The sequence below is a fragment of the Lissotriton helveticus genome, chromosome 6, assembly GCF_964261635.1.
Source record: "Lissotriton helveticus chromosome 6, aLisHel1.1, whole genome shotgun sequence".
Lineage (NCBI taxonomy): Eukaryota > Metazoa > Chordata > Amphibia > Caudata > Salamandridae > Lissotriton > Lissotriton helveticus.
Window position 1 is genome coordinate 238,176,126 of NC_136067.1, and position 20,144 is coordinate 238,196,269.

The following is a 20,144-nucleotide window of genomic DNA, read 5'->3' on the forward strand; positions in this document are numbered from 1 at the left end:
TGGTGTGGGTGCCCAACGGCTGACACTAGCAATCCCTCCCCAGCGTGTCTGTCTGCCATTGGCTGACACTGGGGATGACTTTAAAGAAACCTCCAGATCCAGAACATTCCATTACAGTAATATAAGGAAAATCTGTTTTTTGTGGTCAAAGTGTCGAGGTTGCGAGGGATTCTAGGTAAAAACATCAGGTGAGAGCCACGCAAGTCACCGTGCCATGGATTCCCCTAGGTATTTACTCGGTTTCTATAGGCTAGGGTTCAAAATCCACAACTACTGACATTGCAAAAAAGGGGAATTTTTCTGTGGAAAATTGTGATGCATCCATGTTGCATTTTGCCATGTTTCCTGTTGCGGGCACTGGGCCTACCCACACAAGTGAAGTACCATTTTTATTGGAAGTTATGTGTAAATATTTGTTGATAGGCTCAGCATTTTAGGGGATAAGAAAATCATCTGTTTTGTTTACTTCTATTAAGTAGAAGATGTCACAAGTGACAATCGGATGGCACATTTTGCACTGCCCATGTATGCAGGGTTACTGTTTCTCAGGGGTAATTTCACACACACCTAATGATAACTTTGCCCAGTAGTCAAAACAGGTAATCTAGGTCACCTTGTAGTGCTGAAAGGCAAGCTTGTTGGCTGTATCTACCTCTATCCAGAGGAGATAGAGGCATTGAAGATAACCCAAATGTTTATGTTGTTAATTTTGAAGTCTGCGTTCTTTGAGATGGTAGAATGATCCGCTCGTAGCTGGGACTTTGTTGTTGACGCCAAGGGGACTACCAGGACCAGGAGCCCCGCAATCCAGCCCACCTGTGCTTGCGCTACTCAACGGCTCGCGGGCCCCGCTCGTTGCTGGGACTTTGTTGTTGACGCCAAGGGGACTACCAGGACCAGGAGCCCCGTGATCCAGCCCACCTGTGCCAGCGCTACTTAACGGCTCGAGGTCCCTGCTGCGCGTGCCGGGCGAAGCCCGGGCCAGGGGTGGGCCTGTTTTAGCCCGTTCGAGGCAGGGAGAGGGAGAGGCTGGGCTGGGGCCCCCCTCTAAGGCCCTCAACATCAACGGCTGGCCTGCCTCTCTAGTAAGTGGCCCTAAAGACTGATATCTGAGCCAATTTCAATTTCCTTTTTATTGTTTTATTTGAACTAAAATGGCAGCACGTGAGGGGAGAGGGAGGAAAGCAGCCAAAATTGGGTATGTTGCAGGAACGCTTGACCAATTCATAACGAGGGCTACATCTGTTCTTGCCCATGAGATCGCTATCACTGAACGACGTCTCTCTATGGACCCTGTGTTCTCAAAAAGATCATCCCTGGGGGGCATTATGAATGTGTGCTCGCCAGAAAGTCACTGTCAGACTGCTCCTGCCACTGGCTCCCAGACCATGAATGTGAACCACAGCAAACCTTAGCATCCTCCAATATCGATGGAGACCCTTCGAACCCCACATCACTGCCATGTAGTGCATCGCCAAATCTACCTAAGAGGACGGTTATGTGCATGGCAGAAGTTCACGAAGAGCCCTTACAATCTATGGAATATACGCAGGGGGTTGCTTCTAAGAGAAAATGAGGAGGCTCACGAGGAGGTACACAGCAGAAGGGAAAGAAGCCTAAGATCTCTAAACCAAGCAAACAGAGAGAGCCGCTAAATATAGATCTCCCATTCACTGAAGTCTCACAGGGATCTCTGTCTGCAGAAAATGCCATGAATATGGAAGAGATTGCAACTGGACTATCACAGACTGAGGAAGTGTATTGGCTAAAAAGTAGGAGCCCTCATAACATTTTCTATGGAGCCCCTAATGCAAAGACTCTCATTAATTGAGAACAGGCTTGAAAAATCGGAAGGACTGATAATGTCTACTTTGGGAGGTATCGACCATAAAATAGTGAGCTGTAGTCAGCGAGGGAGGGAGGAAGGGACACTGTAGCCTGCCCGAATATCATTGTGCCATCCATTGTGGATCAGGCTGTGCAACTAATGGGCCCCAATAAATTGAGGGGCGAAACTGTGAGTGGTGGAAATACAGTTCCCCGAGAGACACATGGGGTAAGCCGCAGTAACGACAGGGATGGGAATGAGGCAAAGAACTTGCATCCCCACCTAGACCTACCCCCAGATTGTACACCCTATGTTGCTGTCTTGACTGGTGTTCCTGTATTGTTACACGGTAAAGTTGAATCCTACGACCAACTTAAAAACTAGACAACACACTGGCTAAATATCAACAGACCATTGCTCCGAGATGTACAGTGTAAGATTCTTTTTGTGAGGAGAGTAAGCTGGGTAGGACATAGCACAAAAAATATAGCAGGGGATTGCATTGTTATTAATTTTAAAGATCCTAAGGTAGCGGACCATGTTTGCTGGGGCCCTCAGACACATCCACGATCCACCATCCAGGCTTGGAATGTATGTTATTTTTACACTCCATTAGATCATATGCCTAACTCTAGGCACTCTGAGTGCCACAAGGATAGGATTGGCTAGCCAGGTAGGATGAGAGGTGGGGTTGGTGGGGAGAGGAGCGAGTTTCTGCCAGCAGTATTAGGGGGAGGAGACATATATAGCCATCAGGCAGCCCTCCAGAGGGAGGGCCAGCACTCCTGTTATTTAATAAATATGCTCCACTTCACTGGGGTAGACATCTTAGCAAAGTGGACTGAGTACAGGGAGAGGAATCAGGCCAAGAAAACATGTTAAATGTGACCTCCCCAAATCCAAAACTGCAGGTAGAGGAGCATGCAAGATGTGTTACCTCCAACGTGATTCAGCTTGCCCCTGGCAAAACAAGGCCACCTAGGATTGAGTTTTCTCAAAGTAGTGATGGGCCTACTACAGGTATTTGCCCCCCCCAAACCCTCAAGGGAGTTCCTATGAATTAGTATCCTGGAACGTAGCAGGTCTGTCAGCTAAGTTCCAAAATCAGGAATGGTTGGAATGTATTAATAAATTCCAAACAATTTGTGTACAGGAAACCTGGGAGGTAGACCACACTAATTTCCGTCTAGCTGGGTATAAATCATTTGGGGTTCCGGCAAGGAACTCCATGGCCGGAAGAGCGAGGGGTGGTCTTTAATATATATAGACTTGTGTCTGGAAGGGATTTGGGTTGACCTAAAATGGAACTCAGATTACATAATAGGCCTCCGGTTAAAAAATAGGGGCCTCAATATAATTATGGTCAACTTCTATAACGCTGGAGGATCCAGAGCGAGAGAGCTTGACGAAAGACTTAGTCTGTTGACAGAGCAGAAGCAGGGCACAATAGCACCCATGCTTTTAATAGCGAGGGACTTTAATTGTCATTTGTGCCCTAACTTGTTACCTATCAAAGAAGACTGGGCCTCATGCAGTTTGGAGGAGGGACCACACTTTGAGCACACGCTGGAGGGCAGGGAGCTGTGTAGGGCGATGAAAGGTCATATGCTTGAACCTTCAATGGATTTATTGGCCATTGAGCCCAATAAGCAGGTCAACCCTACCTTTAAAGGAAGAGGCTGCAGCTCCTATATTGATTTTATATTAGTATCCCAATTGCTTAAGAAGTGGCTACTGGGATTTTAGCGACCACAACCCCCTAATATTGTCGGTAGCAGAGATTAATGCAAGTAGGGCCATTAGGAGGGGGGCTGGGACAAATATATAGAAGGTCAGGGATCAGGGCAGGCGCCTGAAATGGTTAAGGATTAGTGGTGAAAGCTTCTATAAATCATTTGCCAAAGAGGGGAAACAGTTTCTAGAGGAATGTCTAGACCTAGCAGTGGAAGGACCATCCTTAGTGGAGGCATTTGAGGAAATAGGCCGCCTGATGGTCTTTTGCAGACGACAGGGCAGGGCAAGCTTAAAAATGACCCAAGATGGTTTGATAGTGGGTGCTCACTTGCTCAGAGGAACTTACGAGCTGCCCTAAGACTTACCCCGTGGAGAAGTGTGGCTCACTGGTTAGAGGAGGCAGACCTGGAAGCAGAGGTCAGCCCGGGACCAGGGTTCAATTCCTGGCTCGGCGGGGTCTTGAGTCCTAAAATGTCCATGGACTCGACAATTCTCGCTCCGGTGCCTACTCGATTCACGGGTTCACACTCTGCGACTCTGGGCAATAGCTTGCTTAATCTCCACAACGGCCCCTCGCGGCGGGATGCCTGGCTTTCACCTTGCGGATACCCTGCCGGGGTTATCTCACAGGGGAATACCAGGACGGGTTCCCTAAGCAAGCGCTTAGAAACCTCTTGGTGATTTGCGCTATATAAATTCCTGTACATTTACATTTACATTTACATTTACCCAAGGGACAAATACAGGGTTATGCAATGCAGGTTAACTTATTAGCAGGCAGTAAAGCGCAGTAAGAATGCACTCCAAACTCAAACCTGGGAGGACCTGAGAGGAGCTCCCAAAAGGAAAGATATGACCACCTTTTGGAAGATAGTTAACAAACCCTATTTTTCAAGATGTAAATAGCCCGCAGATAGATCCAACGTTCTTCCCGAACAGTGGATGGAACACCCTCACGGGCTCTATAATCGGGGGAATACTGAGGCACAGGATAACGAGGAGTGGGTGGGGCGGTGGAATGTTGCACTGGCATTCACCCTGGAAGAGATTATTGCTGGTATCCTGGGTCTCACTAGAAATAAGGCACCGAGACCGGATGGGATCCCCCCGGACCATTTTCTAAGTAAGGTGTACCTATGGGCGCCAATCTTAACAAGAGTAATACATGCTGCTATAGCTACAGGGCTCCCCCGCTCATGGTCAACTGCCATAATAGTCCCCATTTTTAAAAGGGTAATAGAGACTCTCCCCAATGCCATCGCCCCATCTCCCTAATAGATGTAACTGCCAAAGTGCTGGGACGTGTTGTTTTAAATCGCCTGACGAGCTGGGCTGAGGAACAACATATCATTACTGACGTCCAGTACGAATTAGGGCTAAAAGATCAATAACAGATCAATGCTTAAATCTATATTTACTGGTGGCCAAATACACCATTGCCAACAATGAAGCGGTCTATCTAGCTTTTATGGACCTTACCGCAGCATTTGACTGTGTTAACAGGGAGAAGCTGTGGGTTCTAATGAGTAATCTAGGGTGGACCAAGATCTCATTAAGATTTTGAGAGCCCTACATTGGAACACCTCAGCCAAAGTTAGGTATAATCTAGAGGGTGGATGCACTGAGCCTTTCATTTGCACTAGTGGTGTACGACAGGGGTGTATTTTGGCTCCATTTTTGTTTTCCCTGTATATAAATGGCCTAGAACAAGCCTTAAGAAGCTTAAATGTGGATTCACCTAGAGTAGGCAGAAGAGCAATCCCTGTCCTGCTTTATGCAGACAACGCGGTATTCTGCTTAATTCAGAGACTCTGTCCCTCACCACCCCTTGTTGTAAATATAACGCGGTCTTGTTGGCACGCACTCCACTGTGACTACAGCGACTGATAGATGGTTTTGTGGACTTTATGAATAATTTAGATCTGTCTGCCAACCTAACCAAGTCGTACATAATGGAGACAGGGACTAAACCAAGGAAACATTTTAATTAAAGAATAGGGAACATAGCATAAAGAAGGTGCAGTCCTTCTCGTACCTGGGAATTTTATTCGATAGGGGTTTACATTTTAAAGCATTAGTTGAGGAGCAATGCAATAAGTTAGTGTCTAGCACAGGGGCAGACTAGGGCGGTGGTCGCCGGAGCAAATGATGAACCTATATAATTCAATCTGCTACTCTAAAGCTGCGTACGGGGCAGAATTGTGGGTGTTCGTCGATTCCGACAAACTGCAGGTCGAGGAGAACAAATATCTGAGAAGGCTCCTCAAATTCCCACAGTGTGTTCCCTCTTACATCGCTCACGAAGAACTGGGTGGAGCCTTTATAGGGGACAAGGTGCAGGTTAGGACCTTGCTAGCATGGCTAAAGATCTGGGTTAATCCAGAGGCCATACTGACCAGGAATATAATCATGGACTGCCTGGGTAGGGACAGGGGAATGAATATCCCATGGCTGAAGTATTTAAAGGTCGTTCTTGAAAGCATTGACTGTATGGATCGCTTCCTAATGCTGACCGGAATTATAGGTCGGGATCAGGAAAGGGTGAAAGAGAGGTTTTTTAACTCTAAAGCCTCATCTAGAGAAGATAGGGAATGGGGCAAACAGTCAGTCAAAGCTCACGGCTTAGTGAGGACCTGTGAAGGAATGGAACCTTACCTGGCCCTTATACGTAACGCCCAGGACAGATTTTTAATCACACGTTTTAGGCTCAACATTTTACACCATCTACTTGCTGATCCGGTAGGTTTTATCAGTCCAGTTGAGTCCAAGGGTTCCCTGCGGTTGTGATCAACGATCTCCGCAGGATACCCTTCATTTTGTATTACTATGCCCCTTTTATTTATTGCCCAGGCGCCGTTTTTTAGTCAGTCTGCTGAAAAAACCCAAATTTAGGCATGCTAAGGAGGTCCTTTTATATTTATAAATGGCCCAAGACCCCTTGACCCTACTTTCTAGAACAAGTTTTTTAAAGTTAGCAGTCAAATAAAGAGAGACTAGAGGGATATGTTGAAGGAACCACCACAGAAATCATGAGTAATAGGAGGGGGTGGGACAGGGGCTCAATGAATTGTAACAGGAATAGTTTTTGTATTATTTTTAAAATGTAAACTATTGTTATTTTAAACTGTACTTTTATGGTGTTTATGTAAAATGCCGAATAAAGAAAGAAATTTGAATTTGACTAGAAGGTAAAAAAGACTTCCTTAAAAAGATTAACTGCTTGTCTGTTTTGAAGTCAAAGAGGCTGGGCGCAGATCAGCGATGGGAGCTTGGAGCATTCTGGAGGCAAATGTCGTGACCTTGTATGGTTTTCTTGCATTCTTTCCTCTCATTGATATAGATTGGAAGTATCAGATTAACACTGCCTGATGTTGGGGTGGAATTTGAAGTTTAGTGGACATTGTGGCACTCACCCGATGTTTTTACAGTAGGCTTTTTGGATTGTACCAAGAATTTTAATTGTTGACATAAGCTCCACTGAGGTTTAATGAAGCTCCTTCAGTGCTGGAATGATGGAATCTGACTTTTGCCCATTAATATGGAGCCTATCTCGCTGCCTGATTTTGGAGTTTTAGAAATTCAATAAACCATTTTATTGTATTTCGACTAGACGATATTAGGATGATTTAACAAGGATCAATCTGGTGATAAAAGGACGTTTTTGATAAAAGCCATTTACAAAGACCCTTTACTTTCTGAAAGGGCACTTGGACCAGTTTGAATTCACAAGCCCAAATAATGTGCACAATCTTGTTTGAGCTCCAATTGCTCAATATGAGTTCAGTTTTGGACCGGTGGAGACATAAGCAGCTTGTGATCTCCAACAGGAAAATGTGCCTATGGCATTCACAATTCATGTAGTGATAGCCTGGGTGATTGTGTGTAGTTGCATACCATGCACATATATTTGAAACTTATTTTAATAAGGTTTCATCAGGCTCTCCAGAGGTATCATACAGACACTGAAGAGTAGTGGTGATAGTCAAATAAGTCTCGTCAAACATCACATATGCTACCCTTAATCAAGGAAAAGTAATCCCCAATTATGATGTGTTGGCGGTAGTTTTGAGGAATCATTAAACATACTGGATGTCGAACCCTGCTGACAATGTGAGAGTACTATACAACACACTGAGTCATAAAACCCAGTTATGTCTTGTAGGATTGGAGCTTCTCATTCCTCAGACTCAAAACAGATGAGGAGATCATCTCTAATTTCAGTCACAGTGGCTCTGTAACTTTGGAAGGTCTGAAACCGGACTGTTGATTGTAGAGTATGAGTCAAGAAAAAATTGCAATTGTCAGGTGACTTCTTCTGAGACCTTGAAGCTGAAGGGGAGGTTGACCATCAGGCAAGAGAGGACACTTGCCTTGGTGAATTCATCTGGCAGGCCACTTTGAGGGCGTTACCTGACTCAGCATATGGGGTGTGAAAGTATTAAAAAGTACACAAAAAAGCAGTCCACAGGGTAACCACTGTTTGTCATTTGTGTGCTTGAATTATGTAGCTGAGCAGTATGAAACCTTTTTCTCTGTATTGCCTCACAAGACCGTTTGTAAAACCTAGGCAGGCGGGAGGCCTTTATTTTATATTTCCAGTACACAATTTTTAAACTGATGGTCCCCGATAAAGGTGGCTGCAAGTCAAAGCCCATTAGTGCTACTGATGAGTTAGCAGGGAACGATCTGCTTTTTCTGGTTTCAAATAACTTTTTATACAGCAAAAGGGTTAAGTGGGTGGTGATGCTTACTTCCTAGGATCCAGTAAAGGATATCTGAAGTGAAACTTAAACCATGCATTCTTTAAGAAGGGATCCTTTAAGGCAGCGTGGTCACAGCACATGTATCATTCTAACTGTTGTTCCCAAGGGAGATGTGGCTATTCTTTGTAGTTCAGGGAGATGGACGTACTACTCAGAGAGATGACTTGGTTTAGGAGAAACACCTTTTTTGTCATAGTTTGGGCAGGGTGTAGACTGTGAGATTTCCCCAACCATGAGTCATTGCTCATTCTCTTATTACTATCAGTAGGATATATTAGCAACAGGTAAGGACTGGATTTGGAGTCTCTAACATTGCTATACTAGCCTGAATCCTCTGAAAACCTATACTAAACCCTAAAATTCCAAAGAAGAGAGAAGAAAGGGGAATTGATTTTTCATTTGCTAAAGGAAATATAAGGAGAGTTGAAGTGTCATTTACTTCAACAAATGCCTGAAAGCTCTTGTACCTGGGCTACAGAATATAGTCTCCTAATAATTGTCAGAAATGCTGGAGCGTCTTTCTGGTTCTAGGCACACTGGAAGCTGTAAGAATTCGGAAGGTGAGCCTGAAGCCCACTAGAAGAATTCTTTGTCCTGTCTAGAGGACTGGAAAAACTTTGAGGCCAGTGCTGCAGCTTGCTTTGACCTCTTATGAAGTGAGTAAGTGGAAATGGTGCTAGTTAGCTGCCCACCAGGATGGCTACCTAAATTGGAGCACCAGCTGCCTGCCCCACCTTAAAACCCACTCTTGATATTAGAATCAAACAATACTGCTGCCAGATTCTGTCTCTGAGTACTCCAACAGCACAATGGCTTGATTATTGACTGCTGAGGACGTCCTGAAATCTATAGCATGTGGTGGTCTTCATAACATACTGTATCCTTCTTCCAAAAAGCCTTTCCAGTGATACAGGCTGCTGGTAATCTCTGTGTGCAAGCTGCAGATGTCCACCATTTCAGACATGAAATAATAATATATGGGGTGCCTGCTGATGCTGTCTCAGGGTGAAGTCAGTGTCTACTATTGACAAGTCCGGTGCTATTACTGCCTGCAGCTCATCTGCGGGCCCCTGCTGCAGGCTGCATTATCCTGTACTAATTGAAACTAGGGATAAGGGCTATGGCAGTGATGCTGAGTAAAAGGAGGAGGTGTTGGTCAAGATCTGTTGGAACCTAGGAGAAGCAAAAGAAGCTGTTGGCAGCTCCCATAAGTGAATTAAAGGCACTGAAAGACTGTAAATTTGAGTGGGGTGATCTGTTGCATACAGAATAGGAGAAAACACAGCTGTGTATTGCAATGATCTGGTTTGTGCCTTTCAGACCCATTGACTGGAAATGAAACATATGCACTCAATCTCCCTATTTTCTCCTATCCAGCAATGCACATCATCAAGGGTAAGACAGACCAGACGCAAAAAAAGGTTTTGCTGGACTGAGTGGAATTCAATGCAAGGTCCTGATGGAATGACAGTAATCATCGGGATGCTACAATCTTTCAAAACTGGGAAGATGGAAACCTTCGCTAAATACTTGCTAGCAGAAGCCATGAACAAGTCCAATTCTTCAAACCTTTTTGCTATGATTTCTCAACTTTGGGGATCGGACACAATAAGAAAAGCTGATGTGTGTCATGCCATGCTGCATCCTGTGAGACATAATATCACTAACAAGAGGGAAGACACATTTTTGTAGGCCTAGTGGTGACATCAAATTTGCCTACATGGACATATATCATGTAAAGAAGACTAAAATAATTTTTTTCAGCAGAGTGGTTGCTCCATTTCCCCATCATTTTGAAGAAATAAGTGATTTTGCATAACTCACCAAGTATTGTTCCTAAACAGTTATTGGTCCTGGATGAGACCCAGTCATTCCGAATATTCCATACACTACTTGTAGGGGGTCACACTGGTGTACCTCTACATGTAGGGTGTCGGGCACTCTGTAGTACATAGATGAATTGTTGACAAGAGAAGGAACAAGACAGATGGAAAGCCCCTGGGAAGGAAAAAGGTGTGTTGCACCTGAGAGTTGTTTGATTATCCGTGATACACTGACAATATAAGAAGCTTAGGTGATGATAGGAATGGAGTGTGAACCTAGATCTGTGAATATAATGAACTGCCCTACATATGGTGCTATGTTACTTTTGTAAAGCTGGTTAATTTGATAGGAATATGGGGTAATCATGCGCTAGTAATTCTTTGAATATAATGCTTCTGTTCTTAATAAATTCTGTTGTACAGATATGGAGCTTGGAGGAGCAATGCCTGTCTGAAGTTTTCAGCATGAGGAGAGTTGGGGAGGAGGTTTGAGATAAAAAGAAAAGTTTTGTGAACAATTTTCAAAGGTTTTTTCAATTATATTATAAGAGATCTCTCCTACACAGACTCCAGACCATCCAAAAGCCTCCAGACTCATCCTCGGAACTCCACGCCATGAACACATGACCCAACAACTACGAGACCTACACTGGATCCCTGTCGAGAAGAGAGTCACCTTCAAACTCCTCACCCACGCCTACAAATCCCTCAACAACATTGGACCCAAATACCTCAACGAGAGACTATCCTTCCACGTACCCAAGAGGAACCTCCGCTCCACCGATTTCGCCCTGGCAGAGGTCCCCCGCATCCGCAGAAGTAGAACAGGCGGGAGAGCCTTCTCCTACATCGCAGCCAAGACCTGTACGAGCTCTCCGTGAACATCAGACGCTCTCCAACCCTGCACACCTTCAGGAAGGACCTCAAGGCCTGGCTCTTTGACTGATACGGAGCTCCTCCCTCTCCCCCAGCGCCATGAGACCCTCCTGGGTGAGTAGCACGCTATATAAACCCGTTATTGATTTGATTGAGGTTTCAAAATGATGATGCATAATGGGCATGATCGACTTGGTGAATGTATTGGGTTTAAGGAATCAGCAGTGTCAAATGTAAAAGTACTAGTCCACAGTATAAAACTCCTTCTCACTTACTGACTTATTTAGAAAACTATTGCACACTGGGTTACAGTGACCACCATTCTCACAATAACACTGTCCATTTTCCACTCACATACCACCTTGACCTGCCCTATAGGTTCACTCTGGAAATGCCCAGTAGCAGCCCTGATGGATCTGATGTTCAGGATAGAAATCAGAGACTCTATAACTGAATATTTAGGTTTATGGCCGACATCCAAGGGATCTGTTTATTGAATCAGATCAGATGAGATCAAAACATAGGGGAGCTCTAGCAGCTCAGTGTGCATCCGTAGGAAAGAAAAAAACACTCACTACATTTGAAAGCTATCAAGCTTTTGAACTTCCAGTATCTGGCAGAGCATGAATCAATAATATTTGGCAACTACACTAAGTCCTAGAAGTGAAGGGGTGGTAAATGCAGAGAGGAATGTTTGCAAAGCTATGTGACATGAATACGTGTGTGACAGTGGAGGAGACCTCTAATTCTGAGCAATATAATAGGGACACTTCTCACTCCTTTGCAGACTATTACATAAACCTATTCTCACATGCTCAATATTTTCACATCAACACACTGGAGTAAATGTATGCTATCCCTATCCTATGAACCATAGGATAGCATACATGTATGCCAGTATGGTGATACGAAAATATTGAGCAAGCATGTGAAAATAGGTTTGTGCAATAGTCTGCTATGACACCTTTATTAGAATAATTTGCAATGCAGGAGATGACGGGTCAGATCGCCTAACTACAATATTCTATAAAGAATGTGTGATTGCCCTAACCCCACTTTTACTAGCAATGTACAATGAAGCAGTGGTTGACGGGATTTTGCTTACACCACACTAAAAAACATTATCATGGTGTAGCTGAAACCTGTTACACAATGTTGCTTGTTTTATTGGCTTGTTTATTGGCCTTCATAAATCTTTGTTCATATTTTTGCAAATAGGTTGACACTTCTGATGCCCATTATGGCGTTGCCGGGCCAGGTTGGTTTTGTGAAAGACACTCAACAACCAACAATTTATATACAATTTTTGTAAACATGTTTCAGAAAGATCCAGATGTGCCCGCAGATGCAGCCTTTTGTGTATGCTGAGAAGGGTGTTGAATCAATGGAGAGGCCTTTTGTGATGAAAGTGCTGTGCAGAATTTGTTTGGGCAGTTATTTGTCAACACTTGTACAATGTTGTCCATGAGAGTCCACTAGTGAGCATTTGTAAAAATAGCTGGGTGTCAGAACCCACTGAGATAATAAGTGGAATGCGGCTGGGAAATTCACACTAAAAAATCAGCGTCAATCTGGAAAGTATGGAACTTTGTCAGATTGGGGAAATGTCTTGCCATTTCTGATTTACTTTTATTTCTGAACAAATAGTCGAACCACATCATAATGAAATTCAGGCCCTTCCAGGTTTCCAAAAGCTCCAATTGTAAAATTAGAGCAATGTTTCATGTTCTTCAGTATTAGCAGTGCAGTTTCCTTTATTCAACATAAGTTGTTTAAGTAACAACTTTTTTTGGGTTTCTCACACGTTTGTCTCTAGTTGTACATGTGAGACTTTATAAATAGGAAAACCTACAAGGGATGGTAGATGGGAAATTTGCATTCCAAAATGATTTCTGTCTCTGATAGATATTTGTGTTAATAGTAGGATCATGGGCCTAGATGTATCAAGATTCCATTTTGCGAATCTTAAATAGCGATTTTTAGCGAATCGCTATTTAGAATTCGCAAAATGGAATGTATGTAAAAAATCGCTTTTTTTAGCGATTCCTTTTTATTCCTTATTTGCGAATTCGCATTTTGCGAATTCGCAATTAAGGAATAATTTCCAATGCATTCCTATGGGCCAGGAGGCCCATAGGAATGATTGTGCAGGAATTCTCAAATTGCGAATTCGCAATTTCCTAATCGCAATTTGAGAATTATTTCAAGGGCGCAGGGGTGTCTCAAAGACACCCTGCTGCACCCCTGAAATTTACATATGTGTGCATATGGTGCACATACATGCCCTAAGGGCATGTGTGTGCGTCACATGCCACCCTAAAAAATGTCAATTTGTGCATTTTTAAATGAATTAGCAAATTAACATCAACTACAATTTGATGTTAATTTGCGAATTCTTAAACAAAATTCGCAATGTAAAAATGCTACATACATTGCATTTAAGGAATTGCAAAAATTGCGATTCCTTAAATGCTATAGCAAAATAAGGAATCGCAAATTTTTGCGATTCCTTATTTTGCTAATTTCTCATACATCCCAAAAGATGCAAAATGTCCGTTTGCGATTCGTAAAGGCCGAAATTCTGCGAATTTCGGCCTTAACGAATCGCAAAAGGCTTGATACATCTAGGCCCAGGTCATTTAACATTCCACTGAATGTTCGCCCAGAGTTCAGCTTCTGTTATTATAGCTACAATTAGTGTTTGGGGTGAATGTGGTATGTCAAAATGAAAGACTGTATTTCTAATTATTATTATTTTTTTTTTGCATAGTTCTTTTTCTATGGATCTCTGCTTCCAAGAGTTTTGAAGGACACCGAATGCAATTTGTACCTTAGGGTAGGGCTGGTGTAGTACACTGATGAAGTGAAGCTGAGAGAAGTGCGGAAATAGACCTGGAGGTAGGATTTAGGTTACCCATGGTCTCATCAAAAAATGTAAAGTTTAAAATTGATTGTGGTCTAGCATGATTTTTTTGTTAGAAATATGGTTGCTATTCAACAACATACTGAGGTAACTTTTATGGGACTGAGGTGGGGTCCGAATCTCCTTAGTGAAACTGCAGCGTGGAGTTTTCGATAGAGGTATAGTGGTCCCAGACCTAAGAGTTTACTACTGGGTGTCCCAGTTAGTGGTGGTGAAGGACTGGGTATTTGGAGGGAGAAACAACCCAGCATACAGAGTTGACCACCAGGCCATGGGTGTATAGGAGGGCCAAGAAAGGATCGCTCCCGGTCTATACCCAGGCAGTGCTGTAAGCCTGGGAGGCAACTAACCGACATCTGGGGTGGAAAGACAAAGCAACGGAGGAAGCCCCACTATGGGATAGAGACAGTTTGGGAGAGGTGAAGAGACTGTGCAACCACACACGATGGCACACAATAGGAATAGTTAGGCTGGGAGATATTTGGAGAGGGGGCACACTGCTGTTTTTCCAGGAGTTGTATTCTGAGTATGACCTTGGACTTGGGGAGATATTCTGATACATGCAATTAAGACACGCACTAAAATGCTACATGCCTGCTGAAGAAAAAATTTCGGATCACTCCCCTATAGAGGACTGGCTGCTTTTGGACCCTATGCCCATAAAGGCAGTTTTGCTAATCATCAAAAAGATAATGAACAATGACATCCTTGCCCAGCTGAGAGAGACCTGAACAATAGATCTAGCCCCCTTAGAAGTTGATGAATGGACCACGGCACTGCAAAGTCCTAGAAAGATCGCCATATAGGCGCAATTTTGCCTGATACAACTTTGTGCCCTGCACACGTCGTACCTCTCCAGGTTAAGAATTCACAAAATGGGACGCAGCAAGTCGGATGTGTGCACTAGGGGATGTGGCAGCACGGGATCTTTCTACCACACGCTCAGAGCCTGTCGAGTGATCCAGGGTTTCTGGATCGGGGTGGTAGTGGTGATGAAGCAGGTCACAGGTCTGCTGATCCGGCTAGAGGCTAAGCGGCTGTTATTGGGCATAAAAGGGTAGGAGAAACTGCCCAAACGGGTGAATATCTGGCTAACCAGAGCAGCAGGGGTGGCAACGCGCAATCTGGCTGTACTCTGGGGGGCGACCAGACCACCTGCGGTTAGGGACTGGGAAGACCTAGTTTGGTGTCAACTAGCTGAACTGGAAGCATATCGGGGATGAGGTTGCCCCCGCAAAGAGATTTGGGGACCATGGATGCAATACAGGGGAGTTAACGTAGAGGCTTGAGACCGGGAGCGGTATAAGGGAACGGGATCCCAGGGCATGAAATAAAACAAACAATAAGTTGCTTTGCAATCCAGTAGGTCAGTGTTGAGGACTAGGATCATTCAATTCATTGCTATCCAGTGATACAGAGGCCCCCTGCATGCGTCCTACAATGCTTTCTCCTGTAGTATGCTCATTACAACCTGCTGTTCACAAATAACTGATAAATAAAAAGAATTATAAAAAATATATATATGGTTGTTGGTATTATGTATGTTTGTTTAACATAGGCTAAATGAATTTATTTTTTGTCAGAAAAGCGATGCTGAAATATCCTGGTGCTTTTTTTTATATTTCAATACAGATGGTTAGGCAAGAATGGAGCAGTTAGATGAATTCCACTGTTCCTCTGGGCATGTCAACTACCAAGAATATATTTTGCATCTAATGTACACTATGGACCAATTCACAAAGTTGTATGGGTGAAATTATTAGATAATAGAACTTGGGAAGGGTTAATCCTGTCCTTCATTTGCAAGTTTGCAGGAGTGGAATGTTGTCCTTTTAAATGGGTTTTCCGTGCAAGTACATTTGGTCAGAGGGATGAGCTCTGAGAGTTCTTTGGCAGCGTTATCTGCACAAGAAGTTATGCATCCACACACATGTGAGCTTATGGGTGTTCATACATTTTTTGCCATTACTTTACCAGACTGAAAAAGGCCACAAATGTACTGCTTTAAACAGTAAGAGTGAATCAATTTTCAGGGTATGAAATAGGAAGGAATGCCCTATAAAATTACGAGGGTGTAGAGGAAATAATTTTTCTATGAGGAACACATTTTACATGGGGGAAAAAAGAAAATAATCAGTGCAAATACATTTTAGAACAACATTCCTCCACAGACAAATGTGGCTTACCCAATAAATTTAGCTATGCATTTGAATACTCATGTAAATCTACAACTATCACATATTTCTTGGGCTCTTTGATAAGTCAGAGAAAAGCAGACATTTGCTCGGAGCTTTTAAGTAACACGATAGAGGCAATTTTCAGACCCTTTCAAAAGGTCTGGTACCTCCAATGATAAGGAAGTCTGAAATTTGCTTCAGTTGGTTATTCCTACATTCAGTGCATTTCCAACTTTTTGGGGAATTCTAGAAGAATTCTAGAAAAACTCAAAGGAAGCAAGACTGTCGCTGCTTTCCAAGCATTAGCACATAAAGTAACATCCATGCATTTGGCTAATAAATTAACATCTGTGCATTCACAAATGGAACAAAGGTGCATTTGCGCAAGTAATTTATTGCTGCATGCCCATTAGTAACTTTTTGTTTTTCTTCTCCATGATAATAAACATCTGTGCTCTTAGTTGCATATCTTTGTATTAATCCATATTTCAGAACTATTCAAAAAACTACTCCTTCAAATTTGCAATAAGCACTGGTGGTTTCCAGGAGAATCAGCTTTGCAATTCTAGTTTCTCGTCCCTTGTAAAATATTTGCACGTTCGTAATAATACATTAGAACTTTATGAGATCAAAATGAATGTGCATTATTAATGCAAGCCATTTATGTGAGTAAATCCTAATGTTGTAGCAGTCAATAATGGGAATAGTATTTCTATATTATTAAGAAGCATCTCCGAGCTGCATTGTAATGGGGTAAATGAGTAGAGAATAAGACAACACAATAAAATGTATAATAAAGTACAATTCCCGGTATTATGTTATGGTTGTGGGGGTTAGGTGGATAGATGTGGGAACAGGGTGTAAGGGGGGGGGGAGAGGATATGTGCCTGCAGTTTATGAATATGGCATTGAGGTATTAGGTAATCACATAAAAGTGACTCCCATAACACTGATTCCTGACACTAAAAAACAATGTTCCCCCTCAATTATATGTCTGAACATGTGTATGCTGCATGCAGGAGGCAGTTTAATGATGCAAAGTAAAAGAACAACATACTAGACTTAGGCTGACCACCTCCCTCCAAATGCTACCGCTTACAATCGTGCACCTTTGTGTTATAGCCTAATTCATTCTGTGTGTTGCAATCTTGTTTTGCTTCAAATAAACGACCTCAAAACAATGATTCGAAGTTGAAAAGTTCAGAACTTGACACAGTGCCCGTGATGACCTGGAAGGTAATGGTCCACCTAACTTCACTCAATTTTTATTTACATACCTCGTTTGCCAAAGAAGCGTGCTTTTGGCTTTGATGGAGTTGATTTTGGTGTGGTTGGTGGTGTTCGAGAAGTACTGAGGTTGGAAGACTGTAAGATAAGAACACTAAGTATTAAAACTCTTAATAACCGATATGTTTAATACAAGGTACAATTCTTCTGAGAAACGATTTGGAAATTTATAATAGATATAGATACATAAGATCAGGTACACATTAATTTTAGAAATTGATCTATACGTTACTGAGAATGAAGGTACCACCGTAGTTATGGCAATCCTAATTGGATACCCTAAAACAGTTCTGAAAGGGCATTGTATTGAAGAGCAATAAGCAGACATTGTACCGAGAGCTAAACACACTTGAAATAAGAATAAAGTACATGGAAAATGTATGCAATACTGGGCAAATAAACAAAGAAACTATGGAGGCACTTAAGGTAGAGCACATGCAAATTTTAGATAGGGTGAAAAATATGGATTATCAAGACTGCCTGAAGCATAAACACATGAATGGGGATAACAAGAGGATTAATAGCCCAACTAATTAAATGGGAATATTCTTATTGCTATAAACCCAATGAGTGGCATTGTATGTAACATTGTATGGACTCGGAGTGCAATCAACCAGGCTTTTCTTCAGTTCTATGAGGATCTGTGGATTGACAGTGACTTTGATTAAATACATGAGAGACATTGCCTTTAAGAGAGGCCGTAATTTGAGAGACCAGCTGGTTCATACCAGACCGAAAACTGCAATTCCCCGATCGGTCGGCACCCTATGGGACTTACCAGCAGTTAATGGACACCATCCTTGTGGTAGCTGCGCGGCTTGTCCACAAACTAAGAAAACACTCACCATTGACATTGGCACCGACAGACCTTGGCAATTGAGGAGGTTCACAAACTGCAATAGCGTGAACCTAATTTATTTAATAACATGCCCCTGCAAGCTGAACTATGTGGGGATGACCACCAGAAAAATCAAAACCAGAATTTCTGAGCATAAAAGTTCAATCCGTTGTGGTAAGCAAGCAACGAAATTGACGAACCACTTCTTACAAGTGGGTCACCAGCCCACTGACATCTCGTGGACTGTATTGGACCAACCATGGATACCTCCCTCTGTTACTGACACTTCTAAATTCCTCTTTAAGTGTGAACAGAAATGGGTTTACAGGCTTCGTAGTGATGTATGCGGGTTAAATGATGAAATTCCGTGGATGTCGTTATAGACAGGAGGCATCCTCCCACATACCTTAGATCTGGATCAACATATTTTTTTGAACCTAGCTGGTCTAGTTTGGAGTAAGCTCCGGCACCTAAAGAGTGGTGAGCCTGTGTGCATGTGTCATCTGAAACATATGTTTGAGCATTTCTCCAAATAACTCTTTAACACACTCTACGTGGCATCCCTACCTGGAGTACAAATAGCATTCAATACCATTAAATCCAAGGTGGGATAGCAGCTTAGTCTTTTTACTCATTGCTCCTAGACTCATTGTTCTTACTTGCACACTCTCTACAATCGTAGTGGTGCAGTTCTGATAAGCTTAGCCTGGCGGTGTTACTTGATGGGTTGCACTTGTTGTGGGGACTACCTGCCCTGTTCCTCTTATTAAGGATGGCAGATTGCGGTTTCACTCCTTGACAATATCAGCGCTCAATATTGGCCTAATATGACCACAATATCAGAATTTATTAAGACAAGGATGGCAGATTGTGTTTTCACAATATCAGCGCTTAATATTGGGCTAATATGACCATAAAATCAGAATTTATTAAGACAATTGCACCTTGCTGTAAGATGGATCCCGGCCGGGATTCGAACCGTGTATTATGCCTCCAGAACGTGTGTGGAACTACATTTCCCTTCTGGCACAGCGCGCATCGCGCTGTGGGTGATGTCACCGCGGCAGGCGGACGTCTGCACACGCCCCCAGCCTGACGCGGAAGCAGTTTGTTTACTTCTAGACCTCCCGGTACACCGAGTCGGTTCCTCCCCCAGATAGAGCTCGGAGGGACGACCGGTGTACCGACGGATAGGTGAGCGGTCCAGCCTTGATTTTATTTACTTGTTGGTAACTTTCATTGGAGAATGTGAATAATGCGAACTGGGTGCTCAATGGGAGTGATTGAACTTGTTAGCGCAATCTTGCCGTCTGTTCACAGAAACGGCTGGGGACAGAAACGAGTGCTTGTAGCCCTCACATGTGTATATATTGAAGCATTGCTGCCCTAAGACTTATGGGGAGTATGGCTATTGTTGTAGGGTGTAGCATCAGAGATGAGAATTATTTCACTGCTACCGTGCATAAATTAAAAAATGCTTTAACCTGAATGGGAGGCTGTGGTAGCTTACAGCTCCTTTGAACACACTCTTTGTATACTGAGATGTAATCAGCCAGATTGTTGACTGCTTGGGTTGTGTTGTTTGGCGCTAGAGGTGGCGCATGCTTGGACTGGTTTGCCCGGGAGTACCAGCAGGTGCTATTTACATTAATGATTATCTATGTTATCTTCTTTATAGTGCGGTGCATCCATCTACCTGAGCTCGCGCCAGGTGAGGTGGGGCTTTTCCTTCCCATCGAGTGGGTGAGTGAACCTTTGTTAAGATACTCAATTTGTTGAGTGGAGACTGACTTAGACAGTCCCTATGCCGGTCAATAAGTTTATGTGACTGGTTCTATATGTTATTGTATGCTTAAATTGCATGCTATGTATATACCTCACACAGTACCCAGTTA

The 20,144-nt window shown here is 43.1% G+C and overlaps 1 protein-coding gene across 3 annotated transcripts in view; it reads right to left on the reverse strand.

The window, feature by feature from the left end:
- Window positions 1–20,144, reverse strand: part of LOC144762473 (adhesion G protein-coupled receptor F5-like) — a 1,325,307-nt gene that overhangs the window by 13,887 nt on the left and 1,291,276 nt on the right. For all 3 annotated transcript variants that reach the window (XM_078647685.1, XM_078647687.1, XM_078647686.1), the window contains one exon: window positions 17,402–17,489. In XM_078647685.1, coding sequence (XP_078503811.1) covers window positions 17,402–17,489 — 88 coding nt within the window. The remainder of the gene's footprint in view (window positions 1–17,401; window positions 17,490–20,144) is intronic.